The sequence below is a fragment of the Heterodontus francisci genome, unplaced genomic scaffold, assembly GCF_036365525.1.
Source record: "Heterodontus francisci isolate sHetFra1 unplaced genomic scaffold, sHetFra1.hap1 HAP1_SCAFFOLD_102, whole genome shotgun sequence".
Classification (NCBI taxonomy): Eukaryota; Metazoa; Chordata; class Chondrichthyes; order Heterodontiformes; family Heterodontidae; genus Heterodontus; species Heterodontus francisci.
In genome coordinates, this window is record NW_027140380.1 from 3,799,827 (window position 1) to 3,814,237 (window position 14,411).

A 14,411-nucleotide genomic window follows, 5' to 3' on the forward strand; every position below is an offset into this window, starting at 1 on the left:
CCTCTTTAACCTCTCTAGTGCAATTACATCCTTTCTGGAATGAGGTGACCAGAACTGCACACAGAACTCAAGTTGTGGCCTAACTAATGATTGACACTGTTCCAGCATAACCTCCCTGCTCTTATATTCTATACATTGGCTAATAAAGGAAAGGATTCCATAAGCCTTCTCAACCAACTTATCAACCTGTCCTGCTACTTTCAGGGATTTGTGGACATTCACTTCAAGGTCCCTCACTTCCTCTACACCTCTCAGCATTCACCCATTAATTGTGTATTCCTTTGCTGTGTTTGACCTCACCAAAGGCATCACCTCACACTTCTCCAAGTTGAGTTCCATTTGCCACTTTTCTGCCCACCTGACCAGTCCATTTCTCCAGCTCTCCTAATGAGCATTTCACCACGTGCCTTGAGCTGAGTTACTCATCACAGAATTCCCACTATCTGATTTACTCTTGTAGCCAGTGTATGTATATGAATGGTCCAGTTAAGCTTTTGTCAATGGTAACCCCCAGGATGTTGATGGTGGGGGGATTCAGCGATGGCAATGCTGTTGATCGTCAAAGGGAGATGGTTACATTCTCTCTTGTTGGAGATGGTCATTGCCTGGTACTTATGTGGTGTGAATGTTACTTGCCACTTAGCAGCCCAAGTCTGAATGTTGTCCAGGTCTTGCTGCTTCTGGACACGGACTTCTTCAGTATCTGAGATGTCCTGAATTTGTCCTTTTATGAAACCTTGGTCAAGACTCACTTGGAATATTGTATCCAGTCTTGGTCTCCTCACATGGTGGGTGATATTGAGGCTTTGGAAAGGGTACCGAGGAGAGACATTCGACGAATTCCCAGTATAAGACATCTTGGTTACCAAGTTAGACTAAAAGAGTTGGGACCCTACACCTTAGAGAAACCTAGACTGAGGGGTGATCCGATTGAGGTTCATAAATAATGAAGGGTCCAATTTAGCATGGGAGAGGAGTCAGAACTTTATATTGGAAAAGACCAGATGGCACCCGGATCACATTAAATTTCATTTTCAGTGGTGGGCTAACGTACCAGGATGGCCGAGTGGTTAAGGCGTTGGACTTAAGATCCAATAGACATGTGTCTGCGTGGGTTCAAACCCCACTCCTGGTATCTGTGCTTACAAAATGTTATTTATTCTTTCCCTGACTTTTGCCTTGCACCATCATCTCTTCTGTCATTTAATCACTCTTGCCTTCCAACTGATCACAGCTTCCTATTATTTGATCTGCCCCAGCAACGTTCCTTGGCTCTGCGCTTGCTTATAAACTGGTAAATCTTTAACTTAATCTCCTCTGTACCCTGACAATGACCTTCTCATCCTTCCTGGATTGTGGTTCCTCACAGGATCCGCTGCCTCTCCGACTCCCCTCCAGGTAACTGAAGGCCCTAAGCCTTGGTCTCGCTTTGTACGCTAGCTGGTAGTTGATTCCTTGCAGGTCTGCCACCGCTCAGGAGAAGCTCAAGACCCAGATCAAGCAAAGTATCAAGAGGAATGTGAACAAAGGCTCCCTGGTGCAGAGCAAGGGACAGGGCGCCTCCGGCTCCTTCAAAATCAGCAAGAAGGAAAACCCAGGGAAAAGTGGGAAAGAAGGTGAAGAAACCAGCAGCCAAGAAATCTTTAGTGAAGAAACCAGCAGACAAGAAATCTTCAGTGAAGAAACCAGCAGACAAGAAATCTTTAGTGAAGAAACCAGCAGACAAGAAAGTGACAACAAAGAAAGTAACAGCCAAGAAAACGAGCAGCAAGGCGGCGGCAACGCCAAATAAGGCGGTGAAGAAAGCAGCGCTTCAGAAAAAGTCTCCTGCGAAGAATGTCAAAAAAGGCAAGAGTGCGGCGGGCGGAAAGCGCTGAAGAAAGTGCAGACATGGAAGAGCAAGGTCAAGCCCGAAAGCAGCGAAGTCTCAGAAAGCAGGGTCTGGAAAGAAGTGAAAGCGCGGGAAACTTGTAAACATCTGAACACAAAGGCTCTTCTCAGAGCCACCCACATCTCTCAGGAAAGAGCTGATCCCCTGATCAAATGATCCCTGTCCAGGCCCCGCCTGCAGATTCCACATGGAAATAATTTGAAGTAAATCCAGGATCCCTGGTGACTCCCCTCCACCCAGCCCTTTCCCCACTCTCTGTCATAAAACAGAGGGATGTCCGGCCCTCACTCTAACAGGGGATGTGTTCGGTGCAGTCTCAGTTCACAAATTCAGGGGGAGAGTTTGTAAGACAGTAACACTGGCGGAGAAACCCCACCTCACAACTCAAACCCCAACACATGAGTTTCTCCAATTCAGCTGGAGTCGGGTGACAACAGGAGCTGGGATAGGCTGTGATCGGGAATGTTAGGAATGGATTTGTTCAGGGAGGAATGTACCTGGAATCTCCGAAAATAATAGTTCCTTATTTCCCCAGATGACACATTCTGCAGTGAGAATGAAAAGTCTCTTCACTGCTTCACATTTACTAATTGTTTGGTTCGAGATGAATAATGAGTCAGAGAATAATGACAGGATCTGAAGCTTCTCTCACACCAGCCCTTGAATGACTCAGTGTGAAGTGTCCAATGTGTGAAGCTACTGCCAGGGTTTGTCAATCTGAACAGTTTCAGCTCAGTTACTGGGGGCCTGGAATCCCCGCAGTTTGACTCTGTCTCTGATTGGTCACCCGCTTCTCAATCCAATTCTTAACCAATAGGAGAATCACATATAAGTAAATAGAAGTTCTCATTGGCTTAGATTTTCCAATTGGAAAAAAGCCTGGCAATTCCAGAGCAGGAAGGAATTGAAGTGATGGAAAATTTCAATTTTCAGGCAACAATTTTAAAACCTCTCATTTTATGTTCTGTTTTACTGTATTTACCGTCACAAAATCCTGACGCGGTTTTAGGAATCGTTTTCATTTGTCAATCTGTTAACTGTAAGCGGCGGGAGGAAGGTCCGGTTCAGCAATTTAAAACGGGACAAATATCAGCTTCCACTCTGTAAAAGGAACAAATTAGCGACTAACCGCCTCTCACAGGCTTCTCGGGGACTGACAGAAACGAGCGGTTTCTGATCTTTTCTCCTGAAAGAGGCGGATAATGCTGCAGGGAGCAATGAACTGCCCTTCACTTTCTGGCTGCTAATACACCCCTGACTTTAAACAGTTCAAACAGCGACTGATGCTTCTGCCGGAAAATGAGCAGATTCACCAGAATGATCCCGGTCCATCATGGCCAAAGACATCCAGCTGGCCCGCCGCATCCGCAGGGAACGCACCTAAAACCCAGCTTCAGTAACAAGTGTAACAAGGGCTCTTTTCAGAGCCACCAAATCAGCAAAGTAAAGAGCTGCCATCTCTGTTCATCATCAAACCCATTAGATTGGAGGGGCGGCCACATGGTTTCTGTTTTGTCACATCACTTTCCCGAAAGGCCTGTCGGACTGAGAGCTGATCTGGAATTTAGAAAGCAGCATTACTGGAGACTCATTGCTGCTCAGCACAATCTCAACCCCGCTCCTGGGATCCGTTAGCTGGCATTTGGGGAAAAGAAATGGATCCCAGTTTTATTTGGAAGGCATTAATGGAGCCGGGTCCGTTCACATGAGGGTTATTTACTAACATTACCCAATGAGTTCACTAATATTTGAATCCATTGGAGATTAGTACACAGGATATGTAAGGCAGCTCGGTCACTCTGACTGAAACCGCCAGTTCCCCGGGGTTGCAGACCCTGACACTGCGGGGAGAGAATCCCCGACTCTATCCCGCCGCCGGGGGAAACAGACAGCTCTGTGTCCGGAGAATAGGGAGGGCCGGGGGGAAGGCACATATTAAAGCGCTGCAATGGACTCAGCTCCTGTGTGTGCACAACTCTCACTGATTCCGTCCTCTGGGAACAGTGCGGTCGAAACAGATCAGGTTAGGAGAGAAACACACAGCCCGAGAATGGCCTCTTCCTTCCTGCATTTACTCTGTTCCGGGAGCAGATTCTCATTGAGAAGCGGCGCTCAGATCACCAGAGAGAAAAAAAAAAACACAATTCAAACTGTCCAAATGAAAAACAGAGAATTAACCCGGACACTTCCATTACTAAATTAATTCATCAGCTCCGAACCAGTTCCCGTTAATGTACCGGGATAATCTCTGGATTTATCAAATCGAAGGCAGCGGGATTTATTAAATTGTTGATTCTGACACCCTGTAGTTCAGTTCTTCACTTAACTAGAGGGGGAGATGTGTGAGCAGAGAAACAGAGCGAAATCCAGAGAGGGAACTGAAAACACACCTGGACAGATGTGAAACAGGTCAATCCACTGTTCCAATAACTCCATCTCTGACTCCCTCCTGACAGTAACCAGCCCTTTCACAGAGACTGTGAGTGGCTCTGAAAAGAGCCTTTGGTTTATTAGATGACATTTTGGCCGCTTTACTTTTTCTGGGAGCTCTTGAGTGCTGGTTTTCTTAGGCAGCAGCACGGCCTGGATATTAGGCAGCACCCCGCCCTGAGCGATGGTCTCCCCTCCCAGCAGCTTGTTGAGCTCCTCGTCGTTGCGGACGGCCAGCTGCAGTTGTCTGGGGATGATGCGGGTCTTCTTGTTGTCCCGGGCCGCGTTCCCGGCCAGCTCGAGGATTTCAGCGGTCAGATACTCGAGCACAGCAGCCAGATCGACCGGGGCTCCGGCACCCACACGCTCAGCATAGTTACCCTTTCTCAGGAGCCTGTGAACACGGCCCACCGGGAACTGCAGTCCAGCCCGGGAGGAGTGAGACTTGGCCTTGGCCCGAGCTTTCCCGCCGGTCTTTCCTCTTCCAGACATTTCCACAATCTCACAAATACTTTCACAAAGAATGAATAATTTCCTTAGCATTGATAATACATCGCAGGCAGTCAGGATGACTGAGCGGTCTCAAGCGCTGTGTTCAGGTCGCAGTCTCCACTGGAGGCGTGGGTTCGAATCCCACTTCTGACAAGTTGTGTTTTGACTGAACTGGAGGCGTTTGGGAGCAGCGGCAAAAAGCAAAGAAAAAGCATGAAAGAACATGGACAAACAAAATAACAATGGACCCAAAGATGTTGCATTAAAACATTAGAGTAAGAGGCTACTAAACAAACATCAGGGCACATAAAAGATCAAAAATGTCTCCTTTGTATCGGGGTGGAAGATGTTGCCAATATCCTTAATGAATACTTTGCTGTTTTCCCGAATGAGAGGGTGATGCAGATATTGTTATTAAGGAGGAGGAGTGTGAAGTATTGGACGTGATAACTTAAGGAGAGAGGAAGTCTTAATGGGATGAGCATCCTTGAATGTGGATAAATCATCAGGACCAGATGAAATGTACCCCAGGCTGTTGAAAGAAGCCAGGGAAGAAATAGTGGAACAAAAACAAGAAATGCCGGATTCACTCAGCAGGTCTGGCAGCATCCGAAGAAGGGTCACTGACCCGAAACGTTAACTCTGCTTCTCTTTCCACAGATGCTGCCAGACCTGCTGAGTGAATCCGGCATTTCTTGTTTTTGTTTCAGATTTCCAGCATCCGCAGTATTTTGTTTTTAAGAAATAGTGGAAGGTCTGACCATCATTTTCCAATCCCTCACTGGATACAGGTGTGGTGCCAGAGGATTGGAGGTCTTGTAACGTTGCAATAAAAGCAAAATACGATGCAGATCAAGCATGGCTGATCCTTTCGAGTAGAGAAACAGGGCTGAATTCCCTGAACCAGTGCTACAGCTTTCAGAATAGAAGGAGCCTATACAAACCTGACGGGTTCCACTTAAACAAAAGAGCTGGAGGTGTTGACGGTCAGAACAGATAAAATGTGGATGAGTGTTTGAAGCAGATTCTGTGTGGTTACTGTAGTTGTACTATGGAGTTATTTCAAGGAGGTGATTCTGAATGTAATGGATCAACGTGGACCCATCCAAGGCAAAGGTTCTAAGCTTCCCTGTGGTCCAGCCTGGTTGAATGGAACTGAAGCAAACAAATCATCCAGAAGAGGAAAAGATATGTAAGGCCATGAAAGCACAGAATTCAGATGGATGCAATACCAGATGGTATGGCAAGAGTGTAAAACAGCAACAGACTGGTGAATAAAACTTTCCCATTGAATGAGACAAGAGAAAAGAAGGGTAATAATAGTGTCAGAGGTGAGTTGTGAGACTATTCACATTCCACCTTGATCTGAATAGGACTGTTGAAGGGAGTGATTGAGAAGAATAGAGGAGAAATGAAAAGAAAGGAGAAATAAACAAAAGGTCTTTTGATTTTAGAATGCTTGTTTTTGGAAATGACAGACTGTAAAGTGTGTGTGTCAGAAGATATAGAGCGAAGTTGGGTATGACAAGATCACAGGAAAGTTGTGCCCTGAGACAAGGTGTGTGTTGACAGGAAAGCTGCTTTCTTTTGCACAATATGTATTTTATTCGTATAATTTGTGCAATTACATTGCAAAGCAGTTCAAATTTAATATTACATAAGGTACAATACAGATCAGTTTCCTTCAATAATGTACATGATGTATCTCACTATCCCTGCCTGCACAGGTTATATTTACAGTAGTTACATTACACATCAAACATTCTCTGGTGCAAACAGCCCGAGGGGTTTTACACGGGTTCCAGCCCCTCACTGTACTATGGCCTACTAGGGCCTCAGACTGCAGCCTTTCCCCATTGAGTCTCCATGGTGGCTTCCCCAAGCTTTAATGCCGTCCCACAGCACATAGTCTTGGACGTTGCAATGTGCCAGTCTGCAACACTCGGTCATGGACAGCTCTTTGCACTGGAATACCTGTCCCACGGCCGGGCTCGTTCTCAATAGAGATCATTTCAAATGAACATTTCCTAAATCCGTGCTTTCTCTCTCGCAATAAAGAGAACAGGATGTCTAGCGGATTCAGTGTGAGACAATAACACTGCCGGGTAAAGGCCGCTTTCCAACTCTAATCTTAACACAGGAGATACCCCAAGCAGCTGCAGTAAGGTGTTTGTAAACTGTTGGAAGCGGATGTGTGTGGAAATGGTGATGTTACTGAGGAGGTTTCTTGTTATAGAATGGACTGTGTTTAGGTGGGAATATTACTGAGCGTTAATTGCATCGGGACCATATTTAAAAGCTCCGGCTTTCTGGAAAGCCTTGACTATGAAGACCGAGTCTGGAAGGCTTTGTGTGGAGAGCTGGGTTTCGGTTCCACTGTTAATAAAGGGTTTGAAATTGGCAGCCCGGAGGAAACTGGAGGTGGAGCTGAAAGATGAGGGGCCGTTCTCTCTCCGTCTGTCACTCTGGGTGTCTCCTCCCCATCTGCTCTCTGTTCAATCTTCACTCTGTCTCCTCCCCTTCCTGCTCTCTCTCTGCCATTCTCAGCCCGGTCCGGGTGGCCTGTATAAAAAGGAGCCTGACGGAATCAGTCTCTTTTATTGTGCACTGATTTGAGGCAAGAATCAACTTGTCTGGCAGTAAACAAGAGTATGCTCCAGGCTGGCAGTATGTTAGAATCCATGAGGAAAGGCATCATCACCCTCATCGACAAGCGGAAGGGGGAGAGGACAGAAATAAGAAATTGGTGGCCCATTTCACTGCTTAATGCTGACAACAAGATTCTGTCAAACGTCACAGCCAGTCGATTCAAGTCTGCTCTGGAGTTGGTGATTCACGCTGATCAGACCTATACTATACCAGGCAGGACAATCTCTGATAGCATTGCGCTACTCAGGGATATGATCACCGATGTACGGGACAGGAGGGTGGACACCTGCCTCATCAGCCTGGACCAGGAGAAGGCTTTTGACAGGATATCGCACACTTACATGATGGATGTGCATTCCAAAATGGGGTTTGGGGAGGGAATCTGCAATTGGGTCAAACTACTCTACACAAACATCAGTAGTGCAGTCTCAATCAATGGGTGGGAATCAGAAAGTTTCCAGATCCAATCTGGAGTCAGACAGGGCTGTCCTCTCTCCCCTGTCTTGTTTGTTTGCTGTATTGAACCCTTTGCTGAGTCTATTAGGAAGAATGCGAGCATCAGAGGGGTGACAATCCCAGGCAGCGGAGGCACTCAGGTGAAAACCTCCCTGTACATGGATGACATTGCCATTTTATGCTCGGATCCACTGTCTGTGCGCAGACTGATGAGCACCTGCGACCAGCTCGAACTGGCCTTGGGAGCCAATGTTAAACACGGCAAGAGCGAGGCCATGTTCTTTGGGAACTGGGCTGACCGATCCTTTGTCCCCTTCACCGTTAGGTCAGACTAACTGAAGGTGCTGGGGATATGGTTTGGAAGGGCTGGGACGTGCACCAAAACCTGGAAGGAGCGAGTAGCCAGGGTACAACATAAGCTGAGCATGTGGGAGCAGCGATCTCTCTCCATTATGGGTAAGAACCTGGTCATCAGGTGCGAGGTGCTCACATTGCTGTACATGGTGCTGGTCTGGCCCATACCGCATTCCTGCGCTGTGGCGATCACCTGAGCCATTTTCTGCTTCATCTGGGGATCCAAAATGATCCGAGTCCGGAGGGACACGATGTTCAAACCTTTGGATAAGGGCGGGAAAAATGTACCCAACGTCGCCTTCATCCTTATGGCTACCTTTGTGTGCGGCTGCATCAAGCTGTGTGTAGATCCCCAGTTTGCAAACTTCAAGTGTCACTACGTGCTGTGGTTCTATCTGTCCCCGGTGTTGCAAAGGATGGGCCTGGTCATATTGCCGCGGAATGCTCCATCCAGTTGGACTGTGCCGTACTGCCTATCCTTCATGGAAAATTTTCTGTGGAAAAACACCTTTGACCACCAATCCATCAGGCAGTGGTCTGCACGGAATATCCTCAAGGCCCTACGGGAAAAGAAGATGGTGGATCCTGTCGGATGGTCCCCTGAGCAGAAGTCCAAAGTCATTTGGCAGAATGCCTCATCACCAGAACTTTCAAACAAGCACCAAAATGTAGCCTGGCTGATGATGTGAAGAGCCCTCCCTGTCAGATCCTTCCTGCACACCCGAAGTCTCACCCCATCCACACGCGGCCCTCGAGGTGGCTGTGGTGGAAAAGAGACGTTGCCCACCTCTTTCTGGAATGTGTCTTTGCAAAGCAGGTGTGGAAGAGATGCAGTGGTTTTTGTCGAGGTTCATCCCAAGCAGCTCTGTAGCACAGGAGTCTGTGCTCTGTGGGCTGTTCCCAGGGACGCACACCAAGATAAAAATCAACTGTTGCTGGAGGACTATCAATTCGGTGAAAGATGCCCTTTGGTCTGCCCGAACCTTGCTGGTCTTCCAGTGCAAAGAGTTGTCCACGACCGAATGTTGCAGACTGACACATTCCAAGGTCCAGGACTATGTGCTGAGGGACGCACTAAAACTTGGGGCAGCCGCAGCAAAGGCTCAATGTGGAAAGACCACTGTGTAAGGTCCCCTCACCACGCTGAACTGAGGGGCCGGATCCATGGGAAACCACTCGAACTGTAGCCAGAAAATATTTGTTTGCTGTAAAATGTACATGGCATGACAATGAAATGGAAGGGTTGTGAGGCAACTCACTCCTGTATTGAAGGAAACTGATCTCCTTTGCATTCTTTGTATTGTTTGACTTGGTGCTTTTGGGAACTGTTTTGTAATGTATTTTTTTTTACAGATTTTAATGAATAAAGTATATTTTGGAAATTAATAAAAGAAAGTCTGGCAGAGGTAAAGGAGGGAAAGGACTGGGCAAAGGCGGAGCAAAGCGGCACCGCAAAGTGCTTCGTGATAATATCCAGGGCATCACCAAACCAGCAATCCGCCGCCTGGCTCGCCGTGGCGGGGTCAAGCGGATCTCGGGTTTGATCTATGAGGAGACTCGCGGGGTGTTGAAGGTTTTCCTGGAGAATGTGATCAGGGATGCGGTCACCTACACTGAACACGCCAAGCGCAAGACGGTCACTGCCATGGATGTGGTGTACGCTCTGAAACGGCAGGGCCGCACTCTCTCCGAATTCAGCGGCTGAACAACTCGACCCTTTCCAGCAAACACAACAAAGGCTCTTCTCAGAGCCACCCACCGCCTCACAGAGAGAGCAGTGACCTGGAAACGGGAGCTGGGATAGGCTGTTTAGAACTGTTTGTAATAAATCTGTGCTGTGTTCGGGATACAAAACTAGAATCCCCAAATTTGACATTTCATTTATAGCAAGGATATGCAGTGGATTTGATTTTCTGAACGGGCTGTGTAAACAGCGCCTGAGGCTCTTCAGTTAGTTATTTCTCCAGTCGACACATGCCCTCAGTGAAAAGCCACATCACTCCTCCAGAATCACTCATTGTTTTCATAGAATTTCAAAATGATTTCGCTGCAATGAGGGAATCCGGGAGTTTTGCAGCAGCCGTTGAACCAGACCCACTTGTGATGTTATTTCCCCCGAGACGGTGTTTCCTGCACTGAAACTGACAGGGTTTGTGAAACTGATCAGTTTCAGCTCAGTCATTCAGGGACCTGGAATTCCCGCAGTTTGAGCCCGCGCTTTCCAGAGCCCACTTCTGATTGGTCACCCTCTTCCCATTCGCATGTCTTAACCAATTGCCGAGCCTCGAATTAGAAAATACAGCAAATCATTGGCTTAAATTGTCGTCCTGGCAGAAAGGTTGAATTCAAAAAAGCCGCCAATTTCAGTGTTGGGCAGAATCGAATTACTCAATGTTCTCAATAACGAAATTGGCGGCACATTTTAAACTTTCCCCGATTTTCCTTTCCATCGATTGGGGTGCTATTTCACTCGGGTGCGTTTGCTAATACTAACTGTAATCCTCAGATCCATTTAACATTTCAGTAATCCTATTAAATACAAAAGGAATTTTATGATTGAATTTCCATTGGAAGATAGTGAATTAGCACCCCGATCGATGGAAAGGAAAATCGGGCAGAGGATAAAATGTGCTGCCAATTCGTTATTGTGATTTGTTTATATAACTGACAAGGATTGACTTCACCCGAACGCAGCTACTAGCTCCCACCTCACTGACCGCTCTCCCCCCTCTGCAACTCGCTTTCTCCCCCTCCTCCCTACTGGCGAAATTCCGCACTCTGGCTGTTCGCTCTCCGCACCCCCACCCCCCACCCTGTCCCAGCCCAGCCCACAGCTGCTAGCTCTGGCCGTGACACTCGCTCCCACATTTCTTCACCAGGCGCCACCTGTAGAAGCAGGAGGGCCGCAAGGAGTGACAGGGCGACGGAGGAGTGAGTAGCTGAGAGGAGGGAAGCGGCGCGGCCTGGAGCGAGTGGTCAGAGAGTGGGGTAGTGCGAAGCGAGGAACAACTGGCCAGGGGAGTGGGGGGTGGGGGAGCAGCGAGGTCTGGAGCGAGCGGCTGAGGGGGGGAATCGTCGAGGCCTGGAGTGAGTTGCCGAGGGGGGAGAGCTACAGCTTCAAAATCTCCCATTCAGCCACTTCCTCCAGCCAAGTGATGGGGGGATGGGGTGGCTAGATACCCAATGACGCTTTATCACGCATGCACGAAGATGGATTTGTTGCGGAAATGTGATGATGTTGGCGCTGCAAAATGACATCATCCCGTGCACGCGCCACTCAATCCTGGCAAGATGTCAAAAATCACTGTGATTTTTTGGTCTTTTCAGTGCACTCCTCTTTCTTTAGTTGCCTCTTACCTTAATGTATTGAAGAAACATCTTTGGGTCCATTTTCATTTTCCTTGTCAATATTCTTCCATGCTTTCCCTTCACCGCTGCTCCCAAATCCCTCCAGTTCAGTCAAAACACAACTTGGTAGATTTGGGATTTGAACACACGCCTCCAGAAAACACTACGACCTGAACACAGCCCCTTAGACCACTCGGCCATCCTGACTGTTTCAAGCTTACGACAAAAGCTGAGAAATTATCCATTCTTTGTGAAAGTATTTGTGAGATTGTGGAAATGTCTGGAAGAGGAAAGACCGGCAGGAAAGCTCGGTCCAAGGCCAAGTCTCGCTCCTCCCGGGCTGGACTGCAGTTCCCGGTGGGCCGTGTTCACAGGCTCCTGAGAAAGGGTAACTATGCTGAGCGTGTGGGTGCTGGAGCCCCGGTCTATCTTGCTGCTGTGCTCGAGTCCCTGACCGCTGAAATACTCGAGCTGGCCGGTAACGCGGCCCGGGACAACAAGAAGACCCGCATCATCCCCAGACACCTGCAGCTGGCCGTCCGCAACAACGAGGAGCTCAACAAGCTGCTGGGAGGGGTGACCATCGCTCAGGGCGGGGTGCTGCCTAATATCCAGGCCGTGCTGCTGCGCAAGAAAACCAGCGCTCAGAGCTCCCAGAAAAAGTAAAGCGGCCAAAATGACATCTAATAAACCAAAGGCTCTTTTCAGAGCCACCCACAGTCTCTGTGAAAGGGCTGGTTACTGTCAGGAGGGAGTCAGAGATGGAGTTATTGTAACAGTGGATTGACCTGTTGCACATCTGTCCAGCTGTGTTTTCATTTCGCTCTGTTTTTCTGCTCACACATCTCCCCCTCGAGTTAATTGCAGAACTGAACTACAGGGTGCAGAATCAACAATTCCCAGGATCAGGGGTGAGATTGTGCTGAGCAGCAATGAGCCTGCAGTAATGCTGCTTTCTAAATTCCAGATCAGCTCTCAGTCCAACAGGCCTTTCGTATTTTAAATATCACAACAGAGCTGAGCGGGGGTAAGCGCAGCCTCAGCTGCACCGAGTCTCAGGGGCTCTCAGGACCCCAATCAGAGCCACCAGGCCTGGCGGACGTGCAGCGAGGACCCCGGGGGAGGGAGGGTGCACCATTAAAGTGATGGTGCAGCACCTCCCCCATCCTCGCCGCCACTTCCCGGTTTCTTCTCCCGTTTATCTCAACATTAAGAAGACGCTTTTGCTCTGGACTACACTGGTTATAAAGTAAGACCCAACTTTGTCTCTGAAAGTGATGAATAGCAGCAACAACAGCAGAATCCAACCCCTGCAGTTACATGTGAACTTGCTGATGTTGCAGCAGATTGAATGACTGAGTGAATCCCTTCCCACACACATGGCAGGGGAACGGCCTCTCCCCAGAGTGAATGTGTTGGTGTTTCAGCAGATCATTACTGCTTTTCAAGCTCTTCTCACAGTCAGGACATTGAAAAGGTCTCTGATCAATGTGAACAAGTTGATGTTCAGTGAGGTTGGATGACTTAGTGAACACCTTCCCACACACGGAGCAGGTAAATGATCTCTCCCCAGTGTGAACTCACTGGTGTTTCAGCAGGTTGACTCTGGATGGGTTCAGTTCTGCACTCACTGGTTCCTCTCTCTCTCCTCCCCTGAAGGTGCTGATTCTGACTGTATGTACATGCTCTCTCCCCCTCCGACCCTCCCTGTCCAATGTAGTATCTCCAGTTTTGGTGATGTGCTCTCCCTGACCTGTCTCCATTTCTCCTTCTTATACAGACTTGCCCTGACTGTCACTATTTCATAGAATCATACAGCACAGAAGGAGGCCAATCGGTCTTTTGTGCCTGTGCTGAATCTGTGAAAAAAATGATGCAATTAGTCCAACACACTGCCTATTTCCCCATAGTCCTGGAGAAATTCACTTTGAAATATTTGCACAATTCCTTTATGAAAGTTATAATTGAATCTGTTTCCACCACCCTGTCAGACAATTCATTCCAAATCCGAGTCAGTTACTTCTTAAATGTTGTGAGGGTTCCGGCCTCTACCACCTCTTCAGGGAGTGCGTTCCAGATTCCAACCACCCTCTGGGTAAACTTTTTTCCTCAAATCCCATCTCAACCTCCTGTCCCTTACCTTAAATCTATGCCACCTGGTTATTGACCCCTCCGCTAAGGTAAAATGTTTCTTCCTATCTAACCCATCAATGCCCCTCATAATTTTGTAAACCTCAATCTTATCTCCCCTCAGCCTTCTCTGCTCGAAGGAAAACAACGCTAGCCTTTTCAGTCTCTCTTCACAGCTGAAATGCTCCAGCCCAGGCAACATCCTGGTGACTCTCTTCTGTACCCTCTCCAGTGCAATCACATCCTTCCTATGGTGTGGTGCCCAGAACAGTACACAGTACTCCAGCTGTGGCCTAACTAGCATTTTATACAGCTCCGTCATAACCTCCCTGCTCTTATATTCTCTGCCTCGGACGATCTATATTGGCCTGTAATCTAAGGCTTTCCTCCTCACTATTTACGACACCACCAATTTTCGTGTCATGTGTGAGAAAGGGTTTGATTCTATCCCTATCAGTATCCGTTACATGCATGTGTTTTTAATCTGCACCCCCTCTATTTTATTCTCTGTACTTGTCAGCCTCTTGTAGGTGAGTCTGTGTTTTGCTCTTTATCTCTCAGTCTTCGAAGTATGAGCCTGGGTTTGTACCTAATTTTCTTTGTACCTTGCAGGATGGATATTGAAGAGAGGTTTTTACACATTAACTGCCAAATCCTGATA

General features: G+C 47.9%; 1 protein-coding gene and 2 non-coding genes across 3 annotated transcripts; all 3 read left to right on the plus strand.

Moving 5' to 3' along the window:
• The first annotated feature begins 1,052 nt into the window (after positions 1–1,052).
• On the plus strand, positions 1,053–1,135 carry trnal-uaa (transfer RNA leucine (anticodon UAA)). The gene has a single exon. It is a non-coding gene; the product is annotated as a tRNA-Leu (tRNA).
• Positions 1,136–4,883: 3,748 nt separating this feature from the next.
• trnal-cag (transfer RNA leucine (anticodon CAG)) lies at positions 4,884–4,966 on the plus strand. The gene has a single exon. It is a non-coding gene; the product is annotated as a tRNA-Leu (tRNA).
• A 4,708-nt stretch (positions 4,967–9,674) lies between these two features.
• Positions 9,675–9,977, plus strand: LOC137359418 (histone H4-like; the record flags this gene model as incomplete). The annotated part of the gene is made up of 1 exon (XM_068025399.1): positions 9,675–9,977. A coding segment is annotated over one exon (303 nt), but the record flags the coding sequence as incomplete, so codon positions are not given.
• Positions 9,978–14,411: the final 4,434 nt, after the last annotated feature.